Source organism: Anopheles arabiensis, chromosome 3 (assembly GCF_016920715.1).
Source record: "Anopheles arabiensis isolate DONGOLA chromosome 3, AaraD3, whole genome shotgun sequence".
Classification (NCBI taxonomy): domain Eukaryota; kingdom Metazoa; phylum Arthropoda; class Insecta; order Diptera; family Culicidae; genus Anopheles; species Anopheles arabiensis.
Window position 1 is genome coordinate 91,342,173 of NC_053518.1, and position 22,036 is coordinate 91,364,208.

Here is a 22,036-nt window from a genome sequence, read left to right on the forward strand (position 1 = left end):
ATAATTCCCTTGAAGCCGGGCCCGAGTGTCTCGTGTGCCTTCCGGGCCAAAGCGTAATGCTAATGGTGGCGTAGTGGACGCATTGCCGCATCTGAACCTTTGCTGGGTGCTAAAAGCGATGTTTCATTTCCATTTTGGAGCAAACAAAAGTCCCTCAATGTGTTGTGCGGTGGCTTTAACCTCCGTAAAGTAGGCAGACAACGTGCTAAAATGAATGTTAAATCATTTCTGGCAATGCACGTGTTCACAAAGGAGCATCAATGCGAAATGCTTCTCAAATAGTGCAAGACATGCCCCTCCAGCCTTCTCTCTGCATGATAACAACTCCATCAGTGAGCACGAGTGGAAGATCATTAAACGATCGCGAAATAATAGCGTCTTCCGGAAGGGAAAGCCGGAGCTAAATTCCGTACCGGCAATCAAGCGTTGACGTGCCGCCGCGCACTGGCCCTGGCCCTCCGCCCTGTATCGCTCAAGTGCTCAAGTTCCACTTCAGTTCATTTTCGATCCAATTTCTTGTCATTGAGGAGCGCAAAATAAAGCGAGTGCGACGCGAGATGAAGGTAGATTGAGATAATAAAAAAACGCCTTCTCCACCCCTTGCACCGAATAAAAAGTTGTCGTAAACAGAAATGCGGCTGGGCGGCGGTGTCTACAATTGACGCACTTTTCGGCACATACACGCGCTCGTGATCGTGGTGGTGTGGCGCGTGGGAATCGCATTTCGAGCTCCTCCCCATTGACACAAGCCAACGCGATCGCGCGCGCGCGCGCACACGCTCGCGCGACACCTTTTGCGTAAGTTAACGACGGCGTAAATGACGCCTTGGCTGGCCGGTGATGCGGTGGCGCCTCCATTATATGCCCTTAGCCGCCTGCGTGTGAGCTGAGTGTTTTTTTTGCTTCTCCCGGCGGCTGTTGTTTCCTGCCATCTCCCCGCATACACACTGCAGGTTTTGTGGAAGCAGCGATCGAAGGGGAAATGAAAACAGAAGTGAAAAAAGGCCACATTTGGAAAAGACATCGGTGCGACATGGGAACCACACCACCACACTGTGCTCTGTGTGTGTGTGTAAGACGCCGGTGGAAGCAGGAGGACGGATGGTGTAGTATAATATGTCCAGCAAGACATGACTTTTCACGGGTTAACGCGCGTTGCGCTTTTAGATCTCTCTATTTCGCCGCTTCGCCCGGTCGAAGCTGTTTTATGGAGGGTCTCAGCTTGTACCGGTAATTTGCTGTATTTTTAATGTGACACTGACTGTGTGTGTTTGACACTGTTTAGTAGTGCCGTCGCTGTTGGGCCTGTGAACGTCGACGTTTTCGGCGTTTACACACTCTGTTCTACCCGATTGCTTCTAGCAGTAGTAGTAGTCAATCACTGTAAAGCGAATGATAGGGAGGGGATCATGCACAGATTCCAAAACAAGCAATCGGGTACATGTCGAGGACAACATACATGTGGAATAGAGAATGAATAGATCAACGGAAAAGCAATAAATCACTTTAAATTGGAACATTTCGAAGATTAGGAGGAATTCCGATATATTTACAGTATTATAGCACACTTGATACCATAACACATATGCGACACTTTTTGGCAAAAAACATTGAATTATGTCATTATGATTTCGACTGATCATATCTTTCGCTTGGTAAAAGCTTTGTGTGATATCAACTGATAAATTTACATTATTCTGTTGCTTATCTGGCGTACTTTAGTGCCTTTGATTTGGATTAAATCATCCATGCCACAATACACCCAGAAAACAATCGATATATGGAACCTGCTTACAAAACTATAGAGTGTAGAAAAATGCACTCCAAAGGGCAACATGCTTGCTACTACACCTTGCAAAAAGCTCGATTCGCACATTCGCCGGTGTGAGTCATTTCAGTAGCGCAGTATTGATTTTTGCTACCCTTTTCCGGGTTCTCCTCAGTCCCCGAGGGCAGAGGAGTAGAGGATACACGGATGGGTTGGTTGGTTGGGCCGGAAAATGTAGCGCCCGGATGATGGGAAGAGGGATGAGATCATTCAACCTTACCGATATAGACTCTCGGCCCCGTTCCCGGTGTAGATAGGATATAGGATGCGCGATGGATAAGGGTCGGCTGGTGGCGTCAGCAGCCCGCGTCAGAGAGAATGATGCTTCTATTAAGCGCCCAGACGCTTGGTCTAGACATCCGCAACGCCGATGTGTGGTGGTACAGTGGTGGACTCTGTGTGCCGGTATTGCAGCGCATTTGAGTCCAGTGTTTTGCTCTCTTTTTCGGACCTTTTTTCGTGTTTGTGGAACGCTTTTTTTGCAACGAGAGAGAGATAACATTTTTATTTAATTTTAGAAGTGGCCATAGTTTGTTTTTTTGCTTGATTTACTATGCGACAAACTGGTGCGATAAAACCAATGACAAATTGTGCCGTCAAAGGGTATAGAGTTGGTGGGGTTTGACTTGCTCATTGCTACGTTTCAGAGGGTCGAAGAGTAATGAAAACATCGATACAGCTTATGACCCGCCGCGAGCTTTCCTCGTCCTCATTTTCATACAAAAATACACACACACACACACATACAGTCACTCAAATAATCTGTACGTCAAACTGAAACTCCAAAAACCCGCCCCTAATGAATATTTCATTCCCAAATACCCCGGCGTATTCGTTAGAATTGCGACAAAAATGGGGGGAGAAATAGCGTTTCAACGCGTCGTCAAATCCGGAAGTTCTATTTGCTACATTTCCCCACAGCAATTCGGCCCCATAATTTGGTTTAACCGGCCGGCGGCGAGACTGTGGGGACAAGCTATGCGTGGCACGTTTGGATTTTGGTGCCACCCAAAAGCGAGAGTTTGAGGCCTGTGTAGCCCTTTTTCCTTACACACAACCATTTCGTAAATATCGTATTTTTCTCGCAAATGGAATACAATGTTATTATGGCTGCTGGTGACCATAAAAAAGTGGAAATATATACCTCCACCAGCATGGCGGCGGAGGAGTTACTTTCGTTTTCACCCTTGATCGAAGGGAAAAGTGCATTCGAGAGGTAATAATTCACTTGGAAAAAGGAAATGTCTTACTCACGGGCCCGACACAAACTCTGTCCAATAGACTGGGAGAGAGAACAAGTAAGGGTGGGTGAGAATTTGTCCCACTGTCGGGCGCCGTGTGCGTTGGTGTTCCCCCTAATCCCTTGTTGTGTCTCCCTTTCCTCCCTGGAAGTGTGAAGCGAAAGGGTGGGAGGATTAGATATGGCTTTGCCACACTTGCCCAACAACTTGCCATTATAATATTGCCAATGGTTGGTGTAGAAAATTCGTACCCCAACACCTTCCGACCACCCCCAGTGTCTGAAGTAAGCAACTGCTCGTTGCCGTCCCTGGAAATGGCCGGCTGTTTTCCCGAGTTTTCCCCGCTTAATGTCCTTTGTGTGGTTTAGGGTTGGGAGAGAGAGAGAAAGAAAAAGGAATATGGCTAATGCACTATCGCCCACACACACCCTTGCACAGCCAAAAAGGTAGTTTATCCTCCGGGTTTGCCATTATTTATACGTCTGCGAGAGAGCTGTGAGGGCAGCAAACTTATGAGGGTGAGTTTGTGTGGACCATTTCATTGGTTTGATTATGTTTACGTTGAGTTCTCTGTACTGCCTCTTCACCAGACACACGCGTTCTGTGAGGGTCAAGGCGGTCATAAAATCAGCCAGCTAGGCACACAAAAGGGAGGTGTATGTGGGCTTTATTTGCTAGTTACCTCTTGTAACAGGGACTTTTCATCACTCTTAGTCAGCTGCAGACTGCTTACGTGTACACTGCACCTTGTGGAAAAGGAATAAGATAATATCATAAATTTGTTCAATAAATACACTTTTTATTGTTTTGTTGTCTTGTGTAGTAATGGTGGAAAGGGGCATTTTCGTTTAAAACACTCCAATGATCGCTTGAGTGCATCCGAACTCATCCTATTTTTCTATTAATTTTCCTGATGCACTTGATGCAGAAAGCGTTCGGGATCGCATGAACACGTTTGTGTTTGGTCATTAATTTCTGATAATTGTGCCATCCGCGCACGTGTTACTGGGCTGTGGGCTGTAGAAGGAAACTCATCCGACCGTGAAACGTTTCGTGGGGCGCCACCTTTTTTTCCTTACTGTTAAAAAATGAGTGTAATTAAACGATTAGCTTTTGTCTGTGCTGCAATCCCAGCTGGCTGTCTGTGCTGGCTGGCTGACTAGCGGGCTAATTGTTTAAACGATGGTAAATTTGTTGTTCGATTCGGAGTTTATTGAGTGGTAAACCATTTTGACAGTTGAGAAATGAAATCATTCTTGCATTTTTTTTTTTTTACTATTTCGATTGAGGGTCAGAGAAGAATGAAAAAGCTCACAAACGGTGGTTAAGACTCTGCGTCAGCTTAATGAATAATAAATAACTTTTTTGCGAAAGTGGACTATCCAAAACCTTCAACAACCATCCTCTGCTAATTGCGCCGACACAACTGGGAAAACAGGAGCCGCCGGGACCAAGTGTCAGTATTGGCTTTTCCTTCCTTTCTTTCCGTTTTTTTTTTGCTCACCCGCACACGCTAACCGCCATTTTGCGCGATGCATTATGCATCCATCCTTCACCTTCGTAACCGCGGATAAAGTTTCAACCCCAAAAAAACCACACCAGAGCTTGCCCTCCAGGTCTCAACGGATTGACAATTTGCCGGGGTCATAGGTCATCATAGCTCTCTCTCTCTGTCTCTCTCTCTCTCTCTCTCTGTCTCTCTCTCTCTCTCTCTCTCCCTCTCTCTCTTGCTCTCTCTTGCTCTCTGTCTTGCTCAACGAAACGGACTCTCGAAAGGAATGGAAAAACCGCATTTGGGAGGCTGGTTTTCACTAACCGACACGGAAAAGAGGGACACATTTCAATCCACCGGGAATGGTTGTTTAAATATTGGCTTTGGGATAAGAGCAAAAGCAACAAAATTGGAGCAATGGACAGACAGGAAGAAGGTAGAAATATAATGTGATAAAAATTTAAACAAGCGTACAGCACAAGCACGCCCGAGATAAGAGAAAGGTGTCGTTCCTTATAAAAAGAGAAATAAACTTGCGATAGATGGTGGTGATGGATGTCTGGATGGCAGAAGGACACCTTCTTTCGCAAGCTTTTTATCCATCAAAGCGTGTCTTCGTTGATTAGATCACCTTTTTTCCCTTTTTCATTGGAAATATGAATTAAAAGCTATGTCGTCGTACGCCCTTTGGGAACGATCCTCGCCCTCGCCCCATCATAATTGAATTTCTTTTTTGGTAGTTGTATGTTCGCATAATTACTCATAACATTTTGCCGTCTATAATTGCAATTTGCATTTTCATTCGATGGCCCATTTTTCTCAAACAATTACAGCTGGTGAATAATTTTGGAAGTGTGAAAGAAATTACACTAACCATCCTCCATTGATTAAAAGGCAAAACCGTCGGTTAATGTGTGTAGGAAAAGCGGTTTTCATCGCGGATGGGGTTGTTTTTTCCTGCAGCTGCTGCTGCTCTTTGTAGATCACTTTCCGCACTTCATGCCCCGTGACACACACCCCGTGCTCACTAATTACGGGCGGAATTGTATGGAAAGCACAAGCTCCGGATGAATAAAGATGAAAACAGCAGCAACACACACACAACACTCACGCACACATGCCACAGAAGAGACATGAAAACGATCGTGTGCCTCCAGCAATCATACATAACTGCATACTAATGTTGAAAGGGAGGCCAAAACAAAAGAAGAACAAAAAAACGAAAAAGTGTACCGTGTGGTACGCCTAGGGAGGAAAAGTTACAACGAAACAGAATTTTTCGCTCCAATAATTTGGCTTTTGCATTGCACACAGGGGGAGGGCAGTGCTTGCTTTCGTGACTGGTCTAGTATTGTTTCTCTCCCTCTCTCTCTCGTTTGCTCTCCGTGGCCCTTTTGTCTTCTTTCTTGGTCCATTTTAAGGACAAACCAGCCCCTTAGATTCCGGAAAAGCTCACTTAGTCAACCGAGCCAACCCTTCAGGGTCGTTTAAAGATTCGTCAAATTTAGCAACATTGTACTACAAACGATTATGAAATGTTCTACACTACTACCGAATGTTTGCTATGTGCATGCCAAAAGTATGCCGGATCTGTCAGTAGTGGGGCCACCACATCCATCACAAATGTGTGCTAATGCCGCGACGGAGATGGAGGAAGAAGTTCAGCGCTCACGCCATCCCGAAGGCACGCGAATGCAGTGCGCATTGTCTGTCTTCACAGCATTGTGCATTAATTCGACTGCAGTCAGCACACAGCATTGTTTCGGTATGCTGAATCACGGCTGGGGGGTTGCATGAGATCCGTTTTCGCTTCAGTGCGAGAGGTTTGCATCCTATTCTCTTAAAATGACCCAATTACATCCAGCGACCACGACCACCGGCTAATGGTGAGAGAAATGGTAATGCATCTTGCGTGCGGTAACAATTTCACATTAACCTTGGGAGAGTTCTAATTTATTGCCCATCTTTGGGTGTGCAGTTAAGCACGCCCAGCACGTCCCGTTTGGGGGGATATTAAAAGGGAAAATAAATTATTTTTACACAAATGCTTCATTTTTTTCCTGTACTAATTTTTACTTATTTTTCTTCTATCATTACAGACATTTCACCTCATCTATCTTCCGTGTTTTGCCCCTGAACCGATCCAATGGTACAGCAGTGCAGCAGTGGTAAGCCACCGTCACGGTGGTGGCGGTTGTCCTAATGTCCTGCCGGAGGGATAACGCCACCGCCATTCGGCGGTTCCTAACGCTTCAGGAGCCGAAAGCGAACCACTTTCGTCGTCCCGAATGTCGATGTAACCAGCACAGTCCAGCACCGATATTATTGCACACGAGCGAAAGTGGGACGAAATAAGCAGGAGAGGAGTAGAATAAAATTATTGTAGCGAAATTTCGGTGTGCACGAGTCGAATGGAAGAAAAGTAGCTCTCGAGGCTTAGATAGGTTTATAAACAATCTATCCCTGCGTTATTAAGCTATATAGAGCGCATCATATACACACACACACAAACACAAACCCAGCGCATTCGATTGCGAAGTTCGGAACAGAATTTCTAGGCCGAAACAAGAAATCAACAAACTGCGCGCAGTGCGATGGCTTCCGATCAGAAGGATGTCCTCGCGGGACTTAACCTTTCCAAGCTGTCAGGTAAGCCGAGTGAGGTGGCCCTGTGATTTTCGAACCTGTAATTTAATGACATGTCCTTTCCCTTTCTAGTACAATCGCCTGCGGCCCGCCTGAAAGAGCTGGAAAGCCTTATCCTCGACCAGGTCACCGGTAGCAGCGGTACAAACAACAACTTCAGCAGCAATGGCAGCAACGGAACGACCACCGCGAACAACACCACCACCACCACCAGCAGCCCGCTGTTTGGTACGATCCTTAGCGGGGTGGTGGCCGCCGCCGGTCTGTCGGCGGAAAAGTTCCTGTCGGTGGAAACGATGCTCGACTGTCTGGTGGTGCTGTACGACGAGTGCTGCAATTCGTCACTGCGCCGCGAGAAGACCGTGTCGGACTTTATCGAGCTGATGAAGTCGGTCGTGCAGAGCGTGAAGCAGCTGCGGCTGTCCCGGGACGACTTTGAGGTGCTGAAGGTGATCGGACGCGGCGCGTTCGGCGAGGTGTGCGTCGTGCGGATGCATCACACTAGTCAGATCTATGCGATGAAGATACTGAACAAATGGGAAATGTTGAAGGTAAATAAAGATTTTTTTTGATAATGTTCCGTTTTGAAATAATCATGTTTCTTTTTTTTACAGCGTGCCGAAACGGCCTGCTTCCGGGAAGAGCGCGATGTGCTGGTCTTCGGTGACCGGCGATGGATAACGAATCTACATTACGCTTTCCAGGATGACATCAATTTGGTATGTAGTGCTGAAGTGCTGAAGAAAAACAAATCGCATTTAATATTAAAAATCGTTTCTGGTTTATTGCACTTTTTCAGTACCTCATAATGGATTACTACTGTGGTGGTGATTTGCTGACGTTGCTGAGCAAGTTCGAGGACCGGCTGCCGGAAGACATGGCCCGGTTCTACATCGCCGAAATGGTACTAGCGATACACAGTATCCACGAGCTGAAGTACGTGCACCGGGACATCAAGCCGGACAACATCGTGCTCGATGCGAGCGGCCACGTACGGTTGGCCGACTTCGGCTCGTGCTTGCGGCTCGGCCCGCAAGGCACGGTACAGTCGAACGTTGCCGTCGGCACGCCCGACTACATCTCGCCCGAGATACTGCGCGCGATGGAGGACGGCCAGGGTAAGTACGGGCCCGAGTGTGACTGGTGGTCGCTCGGCGTCTGCATGTACGAGATGCTGTTCGGCGAGACGCCGTTCTACGCGGAAAGTCTGGTGGAAACGTACGGCAAAATAATGAACCACAAAAACTCGTTCGACTTCCCGAACGACGACGACGAGTTCGGGGTGAGCGAGCAGGCCAAGGATCTGATCCGGCGGCTGATCTGCGCCCCGGAGTACCGGCTCGGCCAGAACGGTATCGACGATTTCAAGGCGCACCCGTGGTTCGAGGGCATCAGCTGGGACACGATACGGAACGGGCAGGCACCGTACATCCCGGAGGTTTCTAGTCCAACCGACACGTCCAACTTCGACGTGGACGACACGGACATCAAGCTGTCCGATGCGGTGCCGCCCACGACGAACCCTGCCTTCTCCGGGCACCATCTGCCGTTCGTGGGCTTCACGTTCACCAAGGACAGCTCGCTGTCGGACGTGGGCCGACTGTCGCGTGCCATCACGAGTACGAACAGCGCCAGCCAACCGTTGCCACCGTTGAAGCTGGAAAAGCACGGCTCGGAGGAGAAGCAACGCCTCAGCCCGGACAGCACGCGGAAGCTGCAGGACGAAATCAACATCCTGACCAAGCGCAACTGCGAGCTGGAGAGCCAGATCAAGAGCTTCGAGCGGGTCGGTGCCATGTCGGTGGGGACGGCCGCCGCCGGCGACTCGGTCGACGGCCAGGTCGACGCAAAGATCAAGGAGAACGAAAAGATGATCCGTCTGCTGCGGCAGGAGAAGGAAGACCTGGCGAAGGAGCACCAGGACGCGCTCGATCGGCTAAAGCAGCAGGACAAGGAGCTGAAGGATGCGCTGGAGCAGCGCAAACTGGCGATGGCCGAGTACACGGAGGTCACGGACAAGCTTTCCGATCTGCGCCAGCAGAAGCAGAAGCTCTCGCGGCAGGTACGCGACAAGGAGGAGGAGCTGGAGGTGACGATGCAGAAGGTGGACACGCTGCGCAGCGAGCTGCGCAAGACGGACAAGCTGCGCCGGGAGCAGGACGCTCGCATACAGGATCTGATCTCGGAGCTGAACCGGGAGCGGCAGCAGCGTGAGCGGTCGGAGGAGTGCTACCGGCAGCTGCAGATGGAGGCGCGCAGCCGCAGCTCGTCCGAGCTCGGCTCGTCCAACTCGCTCGGCATCTCGTCGTCCGATTCGATCCGGCTCGAGATCGACCGGCTGGAGGTGGAGTACAGCGAGAAGATCAATCAGCAGCAGACCCGCTACAACATCGAAATATCGGCCCTAAGGGACCAGCTGAACGAGGCGGACAACCATCGGGAGATGCTGCAGCGCGAGCTGCAGCAGGCGCGCGAAAAGCTCGACTCGAGCCGGCTCGAATCGCTCACCGACTCGGAGGAAACGATTCTCGAGCTGCGCAAGCGGCACGAGCGCGAGAAGAAGATCCTGCTCGACGATAACCGCAAGCTGATCACCGATCTCGAGATGATCAGCGAGTCTAACCGCCGTCTGACGGCCGAACGGCTGCAAATGGAAAGCGAATATGAGGACCTAAGGTAGGTGGGGGAGAGGGGGGGATGGGGAGTGCAAAGGTGAAAATAATAGCGATTTTCACCTCTAACCTATGACCGTTTTCCGATTGCAGAAATAGACGCCAAGCATTCAGCCAATGGGAACGTCAGATAGCGGAGATCATTCAGTGGGTATCGGACGAGAAGGATGCGCGCGGTTACCTTCAGGCGCTCGCGACCAAGATGACCGAGGAGCTCGAGTACCTGAAGCACACCGGGCCGCTCAACCACAATGCGAGCGACAACAAGAACTGGCGCAACCGTCGGTCGCAGAAGCTCGACAAGATGGAACTGCTCAATCTGCAGAGCTCGCTGCAGAACGAAATCCAGGCGAAGGCTGTCATTTCGGAAGAGCTTACGCGCACCAGAACTGATCTCGTGGCGGCTCAAAAGTGAGTTCAGCTCGTCAGATGGAAATGCAGAACGCTAAAAGCGGCAACGTGTTTGCTCATTACTCATACATTTTAGGGACCTGCGAGAGACGCGCCAGATCTGCGAATCGATTGGCAGTGAGCTGAAGCGCAAGGAAAGCGTGATCAAGGAACTACAGCAGCGGCTTGAATCCAACGAAGGATGTGAGTACAACGTAGTTGAACGGAACTGTTACCTTTTTTCGATTTTGTTAATAACCCCAGGGATAATACGCTATGGAGTTTTGCAAGCTTACAACTGCCCAGATTCCGTCTGGAATATGGAATTCGTTCCGGAATTTAAATACTTTTTGTCCCGTAATCGTGGGCGGGTAATGTGGAGCTTTTGTATAGGCTGCTGCCATTGGAGCATTTCTTTTTTGTTATTTTGCGAAGGGCAGTGTGTTTTTTAGCTTTTATAGAGCCAAACGCGTCCGATATGGATATGGGACAGACTGATGGGTGTATGTGTGTATCGCTGAGAAGACGTGTACGAAATAAGCGCTGTAGTAGTTTTTTTTGTTTAACCGCTGTTTTAAATGTGCTTTTAAAAGATTGGTGCCGGGAGCAAGTAGGTAGTTGGTAGAATTATCTTAACAGTATAACACTTTTTTTCCGGCGTGGGTATGTAGGTGTGTAGCTGCTGAAAGGAATGCTTTTTATTAATCTAGTAAAATGTGTTTCGTACGTCAGACATTTGTTTTTCTCTCTCGCGATTTCACACTACGACAAAATGCAACGACAAGTTTGCACAATTTAAAGGGTTCTAAATGTTTGAAATTCGAGCCCGGGATCAGTTACTAACCCCCATCGTGTATACTGGAACGTAACGATTTTAACGTGTTCTATTACATAGCCTCTGCAGTGCTTGCTTGTTTAAACGTAGCTCATCATATCGCGATCGAACCGGGCGTACCGATTCGATCGTATTATCAGAAAGCGAATAGGTAAATTTACAACTTTCTGCACATATGGTATGCATTGCACAAGTATTCAGTAAAAACAGTATCTAGCTTGAAACGCGTCAAAAAGGGATGATTATTCTATGCATTCAATAGTGTACCATAGAAGTACGGATCCTTGGGTTCACAACCCCTTAAGATAGATCTAGCGATCAAAATTCTTAACCCCCTTAAATATCCTCGCTCCAACCCCTAGCCTGTGTCCTCACTGTCCCATCTACCCATCTCTGTGTTGTTGTGTATTTGTATCAATTCTGTAAGCGTAGTAGTGCCATAGATCTTGAATCCTGGGGATTCCTGGTCACTAATGTTGCGGGAAGATAGTGCTTTGCGCTGGTTGTAAAAAAGTATAAGGTGTAGGATACAGATCTGTTAGCAAATGCAACGGGAAGAGATGTTAGAACCTTTATAGCGATACAATTTCTATACCAATGAAAAAAGAAAAAAAAGGGGAAAAATGATCGAACCTCCGTCTCAGACAAGCATGTGACAAGGACACACGCAACCATTCGAGGATTACTTTTATTTCGCTGCTTAAGGTGTGTCCTGCTAGCAAAAACAGTTAAAAGATGTGTAGCCTAGAATAGCGGGGAAGGGAAAGCAAGTTTGTGCCAGGGTTTCAACCGCTGTCTGATAGTTTCAAACGAGAGAAGCCTTCAGAAAGTGTGCTTGTGTGTATGATATTTGTGTGCGTGTGCGTGTGTGTGTTTGTTATTTTGCGTGCTGCCGGCACGCACAAAATCTCTTCTTTATTCTTTATGCTGATCCAAACTAAATTTGTTTGATTGTGTTTCCTCGTCGATACGTACGCTCATCGCGGTCAACAATACCAACCAACGTACACAACCACATCTGTTGAAAAAAAACTCGAAAATCTTCTGTACTTCATTAAACCCAAAAATCCGATAAACTTTAACTTCATCATCCTACTACTACTGGCAACATTTATCGCCTCGATGTGCCACGCCACAGTGCCACTGCCGGTGATGCAGTCCTGGAGTCATGGCGAAGGATCGACGGCGAGCAGCCGAAGAAGCACCAGCAGCATTCGTGGATTCGGCGCCAATCTCAACGAACCGCTGTTCGGTGGTCGTCCGAGAAGCTCGAGAGAGGTAGAAATGCGGGACGTGTTAGAGACGGTACGGAAACAGCAGTTGATTTCCGGCCCATCGGCAACGTCAACGCATAGTACCACCACCACCAACACTACCGCTTACGACGACGACCGGTTGGTCGAAAACTTGCTAAACGATGTGCGACGGAGTGAAGAAAACAACAGACCAACGGAGGGTGGAAAAGCCAAGAGCGGCACGCTAACCGGTGCCACCGATGAGCTGACCGAGTTCGAGCGGGCCGTGCTGAACAAATACATCCGCGAGCTGCAGGAAACGACCGGAGCAGGATCCACCGTGCAGGCGAACGATCAAGGTGATGATAGTAGTGTGCGTGATAATAGGCTAAGGACGATGGGTGGAGTAGAGCTGGACGAAAATGCAAACCCACTGGCAGGCGTGGCAGCAACACCGGATGCGGCCCAACCGAAGTCGCCTCACACGAGCGAAGAGGCGGCGGGGATGGTGGATAACGAGGACGAAGACTTGTCAGTGACGGCATCAACAAATCCACAGGTTGTTACACACGCTGATGCGAGTACGCTCACTAGCACTGGCACTACTAGCAGCATCAGTAGCAGCAACAATTGCACCACTACCGCCCTCACCATCAGCAACTGCAGCAATATCATCGCCGCAAATAACAACAGCAACGAACGCATTGGTAACCAGTCGAAGGGCGACGAACGTAACGCCAAACCAAGCGACCCCATGGAGGGTGATGCTAACACTAACAACGATCATAACAGTGTTGCTGCTCCATCCATAAGCTGCTCTACCAATACTACTACCACTACTAATGACAATGCTGCGCAACGGTGGAGCGAAGCAGAATCCGCAACGACTACAGCCGCCTCGAGTACGATGGCGACGATGGGGGCGCCTGCTGCAGCGACGTCAGCCGCAGGTGGTGGTGACGCGACGGTGGCACGGGAGACGATGGCCGCCAACCGGAGCCGAGCAATGAGACGTAACTTTTCCGTGTGGGTCGGTGTGACATCCTGCGTCTGGGGCCTGTTGCTCTACCTAATCAAAACGTATACGTAATACTTCTTTCTTTCTGTTACTTCCCGCCTATTCACACCCGTTTGTTTGCTAAACCCCAAAACCAACCTCTCCCGCGTGCTGCTAGGAAACCTTCCCTTATTTTTTTGACGAAATTTTGTTGATGTTGCAGTGGATTTGAGTTAACTTGTTTATAGTTCGTTTCTTTTTTTGTTAGGTTTTAATTTTTTTTAAATTGTAACATTTTTCGATGCATTTTCTCTCTCTCTCTCCTTCTCTTCCGATGCATTTCTGATCTGTTGTGAAAAAGAGTTTCTAGTTTTTTTTTTGTTCGCTGAACCATTTATGTTTTTTTTCGTTTGATTTTCGTTTCGTTTTTAATTATTCTTATACTTTTTTATGTTTACTGTTTTTTGTTTGTTTGTTCAGCTGTGATTTACTAAAGTTGCCAACAGCTTTCTTACTCTTTTGTAAATTACTGCTTTTTTATGTGTTTGTATCTGTCCAGTTATCGTTTTATTGCTACTGTCTTTGTTTATACGCGTTGTTTGTTGGCTTTAGTTACTCGTTTTGAGCGCATCAAACCTACGTTCGCCTAAAACCCCCGTTTTTGTTTTGTGTTTCCGTTTTATGCTCCAACCTTCCCTATCTTTTCCAACAGTGGATCTACTGTGGAATGTTGCAGTTGGTCAGTGGATTAAGAGGCACTTTGTTTGAATAAGAGAGCGTGTCTCGCGTTAGCAAAACTGTTTACCGTAAGCATAAATATCATTTTACACCACCTAATGCCCCACCTGTTTTAAATGCTCGCGTGGCGATTATCGTTAAAGATGTGTTTTCACGTACATTATAGGTAAGCACTCTCATAATCCAGTGTGTGTATTGTGCATTGTGCCGTAGTGAAAGAGTAAATGGTTTAAACAACAAATTAAGAAACATAGCTTAATAATATAACTCTTAAACCGTAACCATCACTCAGAGAGTAGTGATATTTGAAACTGCTTAACATAGAAGAATACAATGAACAAGAACAACAATAATAATTATTCATAATTGCCTAAAACGAAGCCTAAACTCGCTCGAAACTGACCAACAGCAAACGAAACCAAAAACCGCATTAAACCCTCAACATCAATTAATTTCGTTAATCCCTTAATTTCATCTCACTGTAATCGGTTTGTTGTTGCAAGATGTTGGAAGATGTCTTTCGCCAACGTTTGTCCTAAACTACCTGGCCCGTAACACACAAACACCATACCATTGCTATCTCATTTGCTCGTGCCATTCGCTCGTTCATTCTCAAATCCATCCATCAATTCGAAAACACGTGTGCTGCGTCCCGGGAGCCACCAGCGGCAGATGGAGATGTGCAGGTTGATGCAAAATGATTCGATGAAATACAGAGAGAGCACTCGCAGCTTTGCCGATCAGAATTGGAAGTAATCATTAGTAGACCACCACTCTCATGCTCTCGCACCCATATGCTCATTCCACATGCCATGCTGCCGCGTGCTCATGATAAAGCGCAGGAAGACGATGCCAAACTTATCCATCTAAAACTGCAAAATCCTGACGTTGTGCACAGCATTAAGTCATTCATCTCAAGCTCGCTCCCATCTCCCACCACCAAACACACTCGATATCTTACGTGCGCGCGTAGCTGTGTGCCTTCAACATTCGGCCCGCGTGTGTTTGCGCCCGCGCACGCTGTTTTGCTGCGAAAGCTCTCCCCGCCCTGTAGCGCTCTCATCCATAGCCCCAAGCAGCCAAAAATCCCAACCAAAGAGGACGGACCCACGGTGGTGGGCCTCCTCCGCGCATACTATCACCACTCTCTACATCTGTTGTTCTTCTGTTGTGATGTTTCTTCCCTCTTGCAGATCGTTGTAACAATAATAAACTCGAACAGTGTTGTAGTTGCCATAACAGAAAAGTAACGACGACAATCACTACAACCACCACGACCACAACCATCCGAACCACCGACGACATTGGTGCCGAGCAGCAGCAGCAGCAGCAGCAGCGCTACCGATGCTGTGCGGCGGCCCAGGACGAACTCATCGAACCGCCCCATGTCACCACGATCACCACCATCGATCATGCTACCCTCATCCCACGCTCGATCTTGCCAGTAGCGAACGGCGGTAGCAGCTGCCCAGGAGCAGCAGCAGCAGCAGCCCTGATCGCCTTACCATCGCCCACGACGGAACCATCTGTGACAGGGTCGTCACCGTCGGTGGAGCAGGTGAATGATCTCGTAGCGCTACTCACGCCTCCGGTAACGCCACAGTTGGTGGCGCGAGACGAACAAGAGTCTGAAGAAGAGTCACCATATAGCATAGCCAATACAGACAGTGCCAATGTGGAAAATACACCCACTGGTGTGGCAACAGAGGAGGAGCACGACGAATCCTCCATGCCACTGCTTTTGGACAGCGCAGAACAAATCCCCTCGCCTGCAGTACACGAGGAGGAGGAGGAGGAGGAACACATTTCATATCCCATCACACCAAAGATTGAAGATAGCGAACCCGCAGCTACTGTGCCGCTTATCGAAGATGGTGAACCTAACGTCACTGCAACGGATATAACGAATCCGCCGACCACACCGGGTGGCGAAATCATTCGGTCCAATGGCATCATACCCTCGCGCTCACGATCACTCTCATCGCTGCATGCTTCCTCATCGGCGTCACGGTCGTCCTCGTGCTCGTCCCCGGCGCCAGAAGCGAACGCACCGGCGGAACTCTCGAAATCGGCCACCGTGGCGATGCTTACGTTTCAGCGCAACCGTCGCAAAGGCAGTGGCCGGAAGCGTAAGAAGCGCCGCGATCGCCACCGAAAGTAGGGGGAGCGAGCGGGTCGGGTAGACGTTGTGTTGTCAGCTTAGGGTTCTAGTCAATAATGGGGGGGGACACGATGAAAGGAATGAAAGGCGACAGCAACACAACCGACCCCCTTCGATATATACAGTCTGGGAAAGAACGGTTGTGCAATAGTTGTACTTAGAGCAAACGCTTACAATAGAAATGAATCTCAGCAAGTGTTCGTAGAGCAATGAGAAACAAACCGCGAGAAATAGCGGAAATGGGGCGAATTAGTTCTTGTTTTCGTTCAATCTTTTCAACTCAAAGCTACACAAGACTCCTAAAGTGTTGTATGATTATAGCCGTAAATAGCAAAAGGAAAACTTTTTTCAAATTTGAGATGTTTTAGCCGTATATTCCGCGTATACAGGACATTGTCAAATCCAGGTTGACGACAACTGGCAAACAACGAACAAAAGTTTTTTTTTTTTTGCATTTGTACCATAGGCCCGTTACGTTATGTTTGATTTTTGAGTTTATTCAGAAGTGTTCAATTTCCGGGACTTTCCGGTAGAATTAAATTGAAAAAAAAAATCATTATTTTGAGAGTGAGAGTGCCTAGAGCGTTGCAAACTACTGTTCGGTTGAGTTTTTCTCTCGCTTTGTTAATACGCATGTTAAAGAACCTGGTTGGATGTGTAGGGTATAAGCCATACCACAAAGTCGCGCAGTAAAACTAACTAAAACTTATTGTTGATTTAATTAGGTGAGATAAGAGCGTTTTTTTGGCCATGTTGTTGGTTGTAGGTTAAAACAAAACAAACATACAAGAATTATATCCTAAAAGGAAAGTTGTTGAATTCAAAGAAATATAGATCACAGAGTAATGGAGAAACGATCGCTGTCCGATGGGATTTGGAGTGGGTTTCGGTAGAGTCAGGGGTTTCGCGTACTTAACCGGGGAGATGCTTACGAAGCTGTAGTTTATATCCTTTTGCATTTAGATTGAAGCGCCCAAAATTGTAGGGGTGGTAGGTACTTAAGCGGTATGTAGTGTTTTTGTTTGGTTATTTTGAAATTTATTTTCCTTTCCCTATAATGTCCCTCTGATCCCTTAATGCATCACCCCAAGACCCACACAATCGTTCAGGTTGTTATGCTAACTGCTCCAAGGCCTTTGTCGATAGCTACTCAGCGAACGAGAAAACTGCTTATGAGACATTGTATGAGGCATGCCAGACTGTCGCTAATGCTCCACACATAACGTTTTGTGAACGTTTAGCAAACGTAATCCAGCAACATTAAGACGATGCTGTTTGGCGTGTTTTTTGTTTGTTTTTTGTTTTGTTTTTACTGATTGCGGTACATCCGTACACAGATCAGTGTTACTAGCCGCTGTTAAATTTCATCCACAACACTACGATTACAATCATGTACTAATACAACCAATCATGTACGTTCTTTCTCTCTTTTTTCTTGTATTTTATATATCTCCCTTCAACAAACCGCTCGAAAATGACTCTTAATCTGCCAATGCCTTCTGTACTCCTGGAACTCTGCCCCTTTTTCTCACATCTGCGCGTAATATGACAACTGATTGAAACAACAACAAAAACCAAAACAACATCACAAAACTCTTGCTACACAAACCATAAAACAACATGATATTACTCTTTTTTCCATTACCTCTACTATGTACATTCCCCCACATACACGTTTGTGTTTTGTTTTGTGAAAACATTGCATTCCATCCCCAAAACGGTTGGCAAAACCTTTCCCCATCACCAACACCGATTGGTTTGCTTTTTGCCGTCATCTTCATGCGCATCATCCTCATTACTCGTTTGGTAAATAACTCGGTTTGATTTTTGATGCGTGCGTAACGTTCGTGCTTTAACACCAACAAAACCACGACCACGGGCGCAAACGGCAGTCCTCGAGAGGCCCTCGTCGCAGATGTCCTATCTGGATCACTTTTTGAAGGAGTCTGGAGGCGTTGGAAGCGGTGGTGGCGGCAGCGGCGGTGGCGGTGGCGGCTCCAGCTCAACGACGCACACCAACTCAACGTTGGCCATCAACATGGTAAGTAGCCGCGAGCTTATTCAACATTTTGGGGGATTATTTTCATTTCGTGGGAACAACCTCTTGGGAACTTATTGCTAGTAGTTATCCCCTGCTGTAGTTAGTACGGTAGATTGAATTTTTTGGTTCTCCTGACTTCCCACCGTGAAGCGACAAGGTTTTTTTACTTATCTTTTTGGTTGCAATGCCTACTGGAAACAAACAAAACCAATATTCTTTTCACGCACTTCCGTTTCCGTGTTCAAGCAGCCACCAGCAACGGCAACCGGATCGAGCAGTAGCACTGTTGCACCGCACCGCAAAAGCAGTAGCGGTAGCCAGCACGTAAACACTTCCACCAGTTCCTCCTCGAACAATCTCACCTCCACGAATGCACCGCACCTGAACCAAACCCATAATCAAAGCCTTTCCTCACTACACACACAACAATTACACCACCAACAGGTGCACCAGCAGCAGCAGCAGAGCCCGGCGCAAACGCAACCGATACAGCAAGCCCACCACACGTACAGCAATCAGCAGCAGTTGCTGCAACAGCAGCAGCAGCAACAGCAACAGCAGCAGCAACAGGAACAACAGGCACAACAGCCATCGATGCACCATTCGAACTACTCGATGGAAAGCGAAGATGGAGACGTGGAGGATAACAACCGGGGACATTCGCTGTCCAGCTCGAAGAGCAATCTGAGCGATCACTCGCTGGTATGTATTGAAACGCGTTTCGCCATCGCAACAACACCCAAATCGCTTACCCATTTACTCGATCTTCTATTGCAGAGCATGCACAGCGTGATGATGTCCCACCAGCAGGACTTGCATCCCCATCGGCAGCAGAAAGCGAAGGTGCACCAGTTCCTCGTGCGGACGTTCTCCAGCCCGACCAAGTGCAACCACTGCACCTCGCTGATGGTGGGCCTGACACGCCAGGGTGTCGTGTGCGAGCTGTGCGGCTTCGCCTGTCACATGATCTGCTGCCCGAAGGTGCCGACCCAGTGTCCGGTGCCGTCCGATCAGACGAAGCGTCCGCTCGGTATCGATCCAACACGCGGCATCGGTACGGCGTACGAGGGCTACGTGAAGGTGCCGAAGCTGGGCGGCGTCAAGCGCGGCTGGGTGCGCCAGTTCGTCGTGGTGTGCGATTTCAAGCTATTCCTGTACGACATCTCCGCTGATCGCAGTGCGCTGCCGAGCGTTCATGTAACACAGGTAAGGAGTGTCTTGGGACATATCCATATAAGCCAGGGCGTTAATGTTGCTCCGTATTGCAGGTGCTGGATATGCGTGATCCCGAGTTTACGGTTTCCGGTGTGCGCGAGAGTGACGTCATCCATGCGACGAAGAAGGATGTGCCGTGCATATTTAGAGTGAGTAAATAATGGAATTGTGCTGCAAACGGAAGCTCCTTCATGCAAACACTCATGGTGTCTCTCTTCGCTTTGTGTAGATCACGACCTCCCTGCTCGACGGGGGTCCTTCCCTGCAAACGCTGATGCTTGCCGACACCGAGTCGGAGAAGGCAAAGTGGGTCGTGGCGCTCAGCGAGCTGCACCGCATACTGAAGCGCAACAATCTGCCGAACACGGCCATGTTCCGTGTGCGCGAGGTGCTCGACAGCACGGTGTCGGCGATCCGCAATGCGCTGAGCGCACTGATTATCGACCCCGAGCGCATACTGCTCGGTACGGAGGATGGGCTGTTCTGTCTCGATCTCGATCGCAGCCAGATAGCGCGCATCGGCGAAAGCAAGAAGGTGTACCAGCTGTGGTACATCGCCGAGGAGCAGCTGCTGGTGATACTGTGCGGCAAGCAGCGGCATCTGCGCCTGTTACCAATACGTGCCCTCGAGACGGTCGACGTGGAGTGGATCAAGGTGGCGGAGTCGAAGAACTGCATCACGGCCTGCACCGGCATCATCGAGCGCGGCCCGCAGCCGGTGTTCTGCATTGTGCTGGCGTTGAAGCGCCAGAACACTTCCCAGATTGTGGTGTACGTGGTGAACCGGGACCGTAGCCGGCATCACAAGATGTGCGAGTTCACGGTAGCGTACCCGGTGCAGAGCCTGCAGGTGCTGTCCGATATGCGGCTGGCCGTTGGTCACCAGAGTGGGTTCACCGCCTACTGTCTGCAGGGTGCGGCCAAAGCGATGCGTAAGTGTAACCGCGAGACGGCAGCAGTGTTTGTAGAGCGGTCGTTAATGCTTTTTTTTCCTCGAACTGCAGCTTTAGTGCACCCGGAGAATCAATTGAACAATTTCCTCAACTTTTCCGGCGTCGATGCGTGGCGAGTAATTGAGATTCAGTCCGGTCACGGTGGCAATGGTAAGTTTCCGCTGTTTAAACTGTTTAAAGCCTGTTGAATGTTAATCAAACATATTGCCACGTTTTGTTTTCTTCCACCCAGTGCATGGCGAATACTTGCTCGTGTTTCAAACGCTCGCGATCTACGTTGATCTGCAGGGACGCAAATCGCGTGACCGTGAAATCATGTATCCTGCTGTCCCCAAGCATATCAGTGAGTTTTGACATTGGCGTTTTGCCTAGATTATGTATATTAAACAATTATTTTTCCCCCGCTGCAGCATACTGTGACGGCCATCTACTAGTCTACTCGGAAACCCATCTGGACATCTTCAACACGCAAACCGCCGAATGGGTGCAGTCAATTGGTTTAAAACGTTCCCGTCCGCTAATGAACAATGGCAGCCTTACGCTAACCTACATCAACGACGGCGTAAACGTCGTGTATCTGGCCAACATGCACACGAGTATGTTTTGTCTCCATCGGCTCGAATATTTGAATAATGTTAATTTCAACGCTCATTTTTTTTTTTTAAATTGCAGGAGAATTGCTCAATCTGTCCCCATGTGATCGCGATGGTCGGTTGAAATCGAAACGCTTTTCATTGCGCGAACCCAACCGAACTATTCGCACGTAAGTGGTTTATAGCTCATTTCACGTAAATCTCATTTTTCCGATAATTCCTTCCATCTTTTTATTCCTGTGTAGGAGCACCGATCGTCGCTCGAAGCTTATCTCCGCGCCCACTAACTTCAACCATATCTCGCACATGGGCCCTGGCGATGGCATCCAGAAACAACGGCTGCTCGATCTACCAACCACGATCGAAACGGCCGACCAGAGTACGCAACAGCAACGGGTAATTATTTGCTCCGGGTGGTCCGTATTTTATCAATAAAACTAATGTTTGCTTTTGTTGTTGTAAAGATTTCAACGATGCGGCATGCTCCGCCACCACCCCGTGCGCCTCCGCGTCCCTCGATGATCCACCAACTGAACGGTTAGTATCGCGCATGGTGTCGCGCTGTGTGACCTCACCGTGAATTATTCCATTAACACATTTTGCATCCCTCAAAAGGATCGAACAACTCTCTACCAGGTGCAAAGCGTACGGCACCAGCCAGACCGCGCGATCAGCCACCGTCGTTACCACGCTCACCTAGTCCGTTGGGAAGCATGTCCTCTCTGCACGATGTTCTAAAGGTAATGGCTCACAGCAGTGTCTCCATCTTTCTTAACCCGCCTGCTCATCTCATCCATCCCTATCCCTTTTGCAGGTTTCGGTCGCCGATATGCAGTCGGAATCCAGGCAAAGTGTGGCGAGCAACAATTCCAGCTCCGTATCGACGCCACCCTCCCCGACGAATGATCGGTTAAGTTCAAGCTACGATTCATAATGGTTAGATCAAAAGCAAAATCAAGCCTCTGCGCAAAGCGTTACAGTGTCGTGAGGAGTAAAGGT

The 22,036-nt window shown here is 48.4% G+C and overlaps 1 protein-coding gene across 4 annotated transcripts in view; it reads left to right on the plus strand.

Annotated features, from left to right (window-relative positions):
- The window catches only part of LOC120904593 (serine/threonine-protein kinase Genghis Khan), a 53,906-nt gene that overhangs the window by 28,612 nt on the left and 3,258 nt on the right, over window positions 1–22,036 (plus strand). For 3 of the 4 annotated variants that reach the window (XM_040314687.1, XM_040314689.1, XM_040314690.1), the window contains exons 3-21: window positions 6,661–7,210; window positions 7,280–7,758; window positions 7,822–7,926; window positions 8,007–9,883; window positions 9,973–10,290; window positions 10,367–10,473; window positions 18,128–18,276; window positions 18,526–18,978; window positions 19,054–19,482; window positions 19,545–19,640; window positions 19,721–20,423; window positions 20,496–20,594; window positions 20,677–20,787; window positions 20,855–21,040; window positions 21,117–21,207; window positions 21,283–21,433; window positions 21,502–21,574; window positions 21,653–21,777; window positions 21,852–21,973. In XM_040314687.1, the coding sequence (XP_040170621.1) occupies window positions 7,156–7,210; window positions 7,280–7,758; window positions 7,822–7,926; window positions 8,007–9,883; window positions 9,973–10,290; window positions 10,367–10,473; window positions 18,128–18,276; window positions 18,526–18,978; window positions 19,054–19,482; window positions 19,545–19,640; window positions 19,721–20,423; window positions 20,496–20,594; window positions 20,677–20,787; window positions 20,855–21,040; window positions 21,117–21,207; window positions 21,283–21,433; window positions 21,502–21,574; window positions 21,653–21,777; window positions 21,852–21,971 (5,727 nt within the window). In that variant the 5' untranslated portion in view covers window positions 6,661–7,155 and the 3' untranslated portion in view covers window positions 21,972–21,973. The remainder of the gene's footprint in view (window positions 1–6,660; window positions 7,211–7,279; window positions 7,759–7,821; window positions 7,927–8,006; window positions 9,884–9,972; window positions 10,291–10,366; window positions 10,474–18,127; window positions 18,277–18,525; window positions 18,979–19,053; window positions 19,483–19,544; window positions 19,641–19,720; window positions 20,424–20,495; window positions 20,595–20,676; window positions 20,788–20,854; window positions 21,041–21,116; window positions 21,208–21,282; window positions 21,434–21,501; window positions 21,575–21,652; window positions 21,778–21,851; window positions 21,974–22,036) is intronic. The other variant, XM_040314691.1, reaches the window with a different exon arrangement.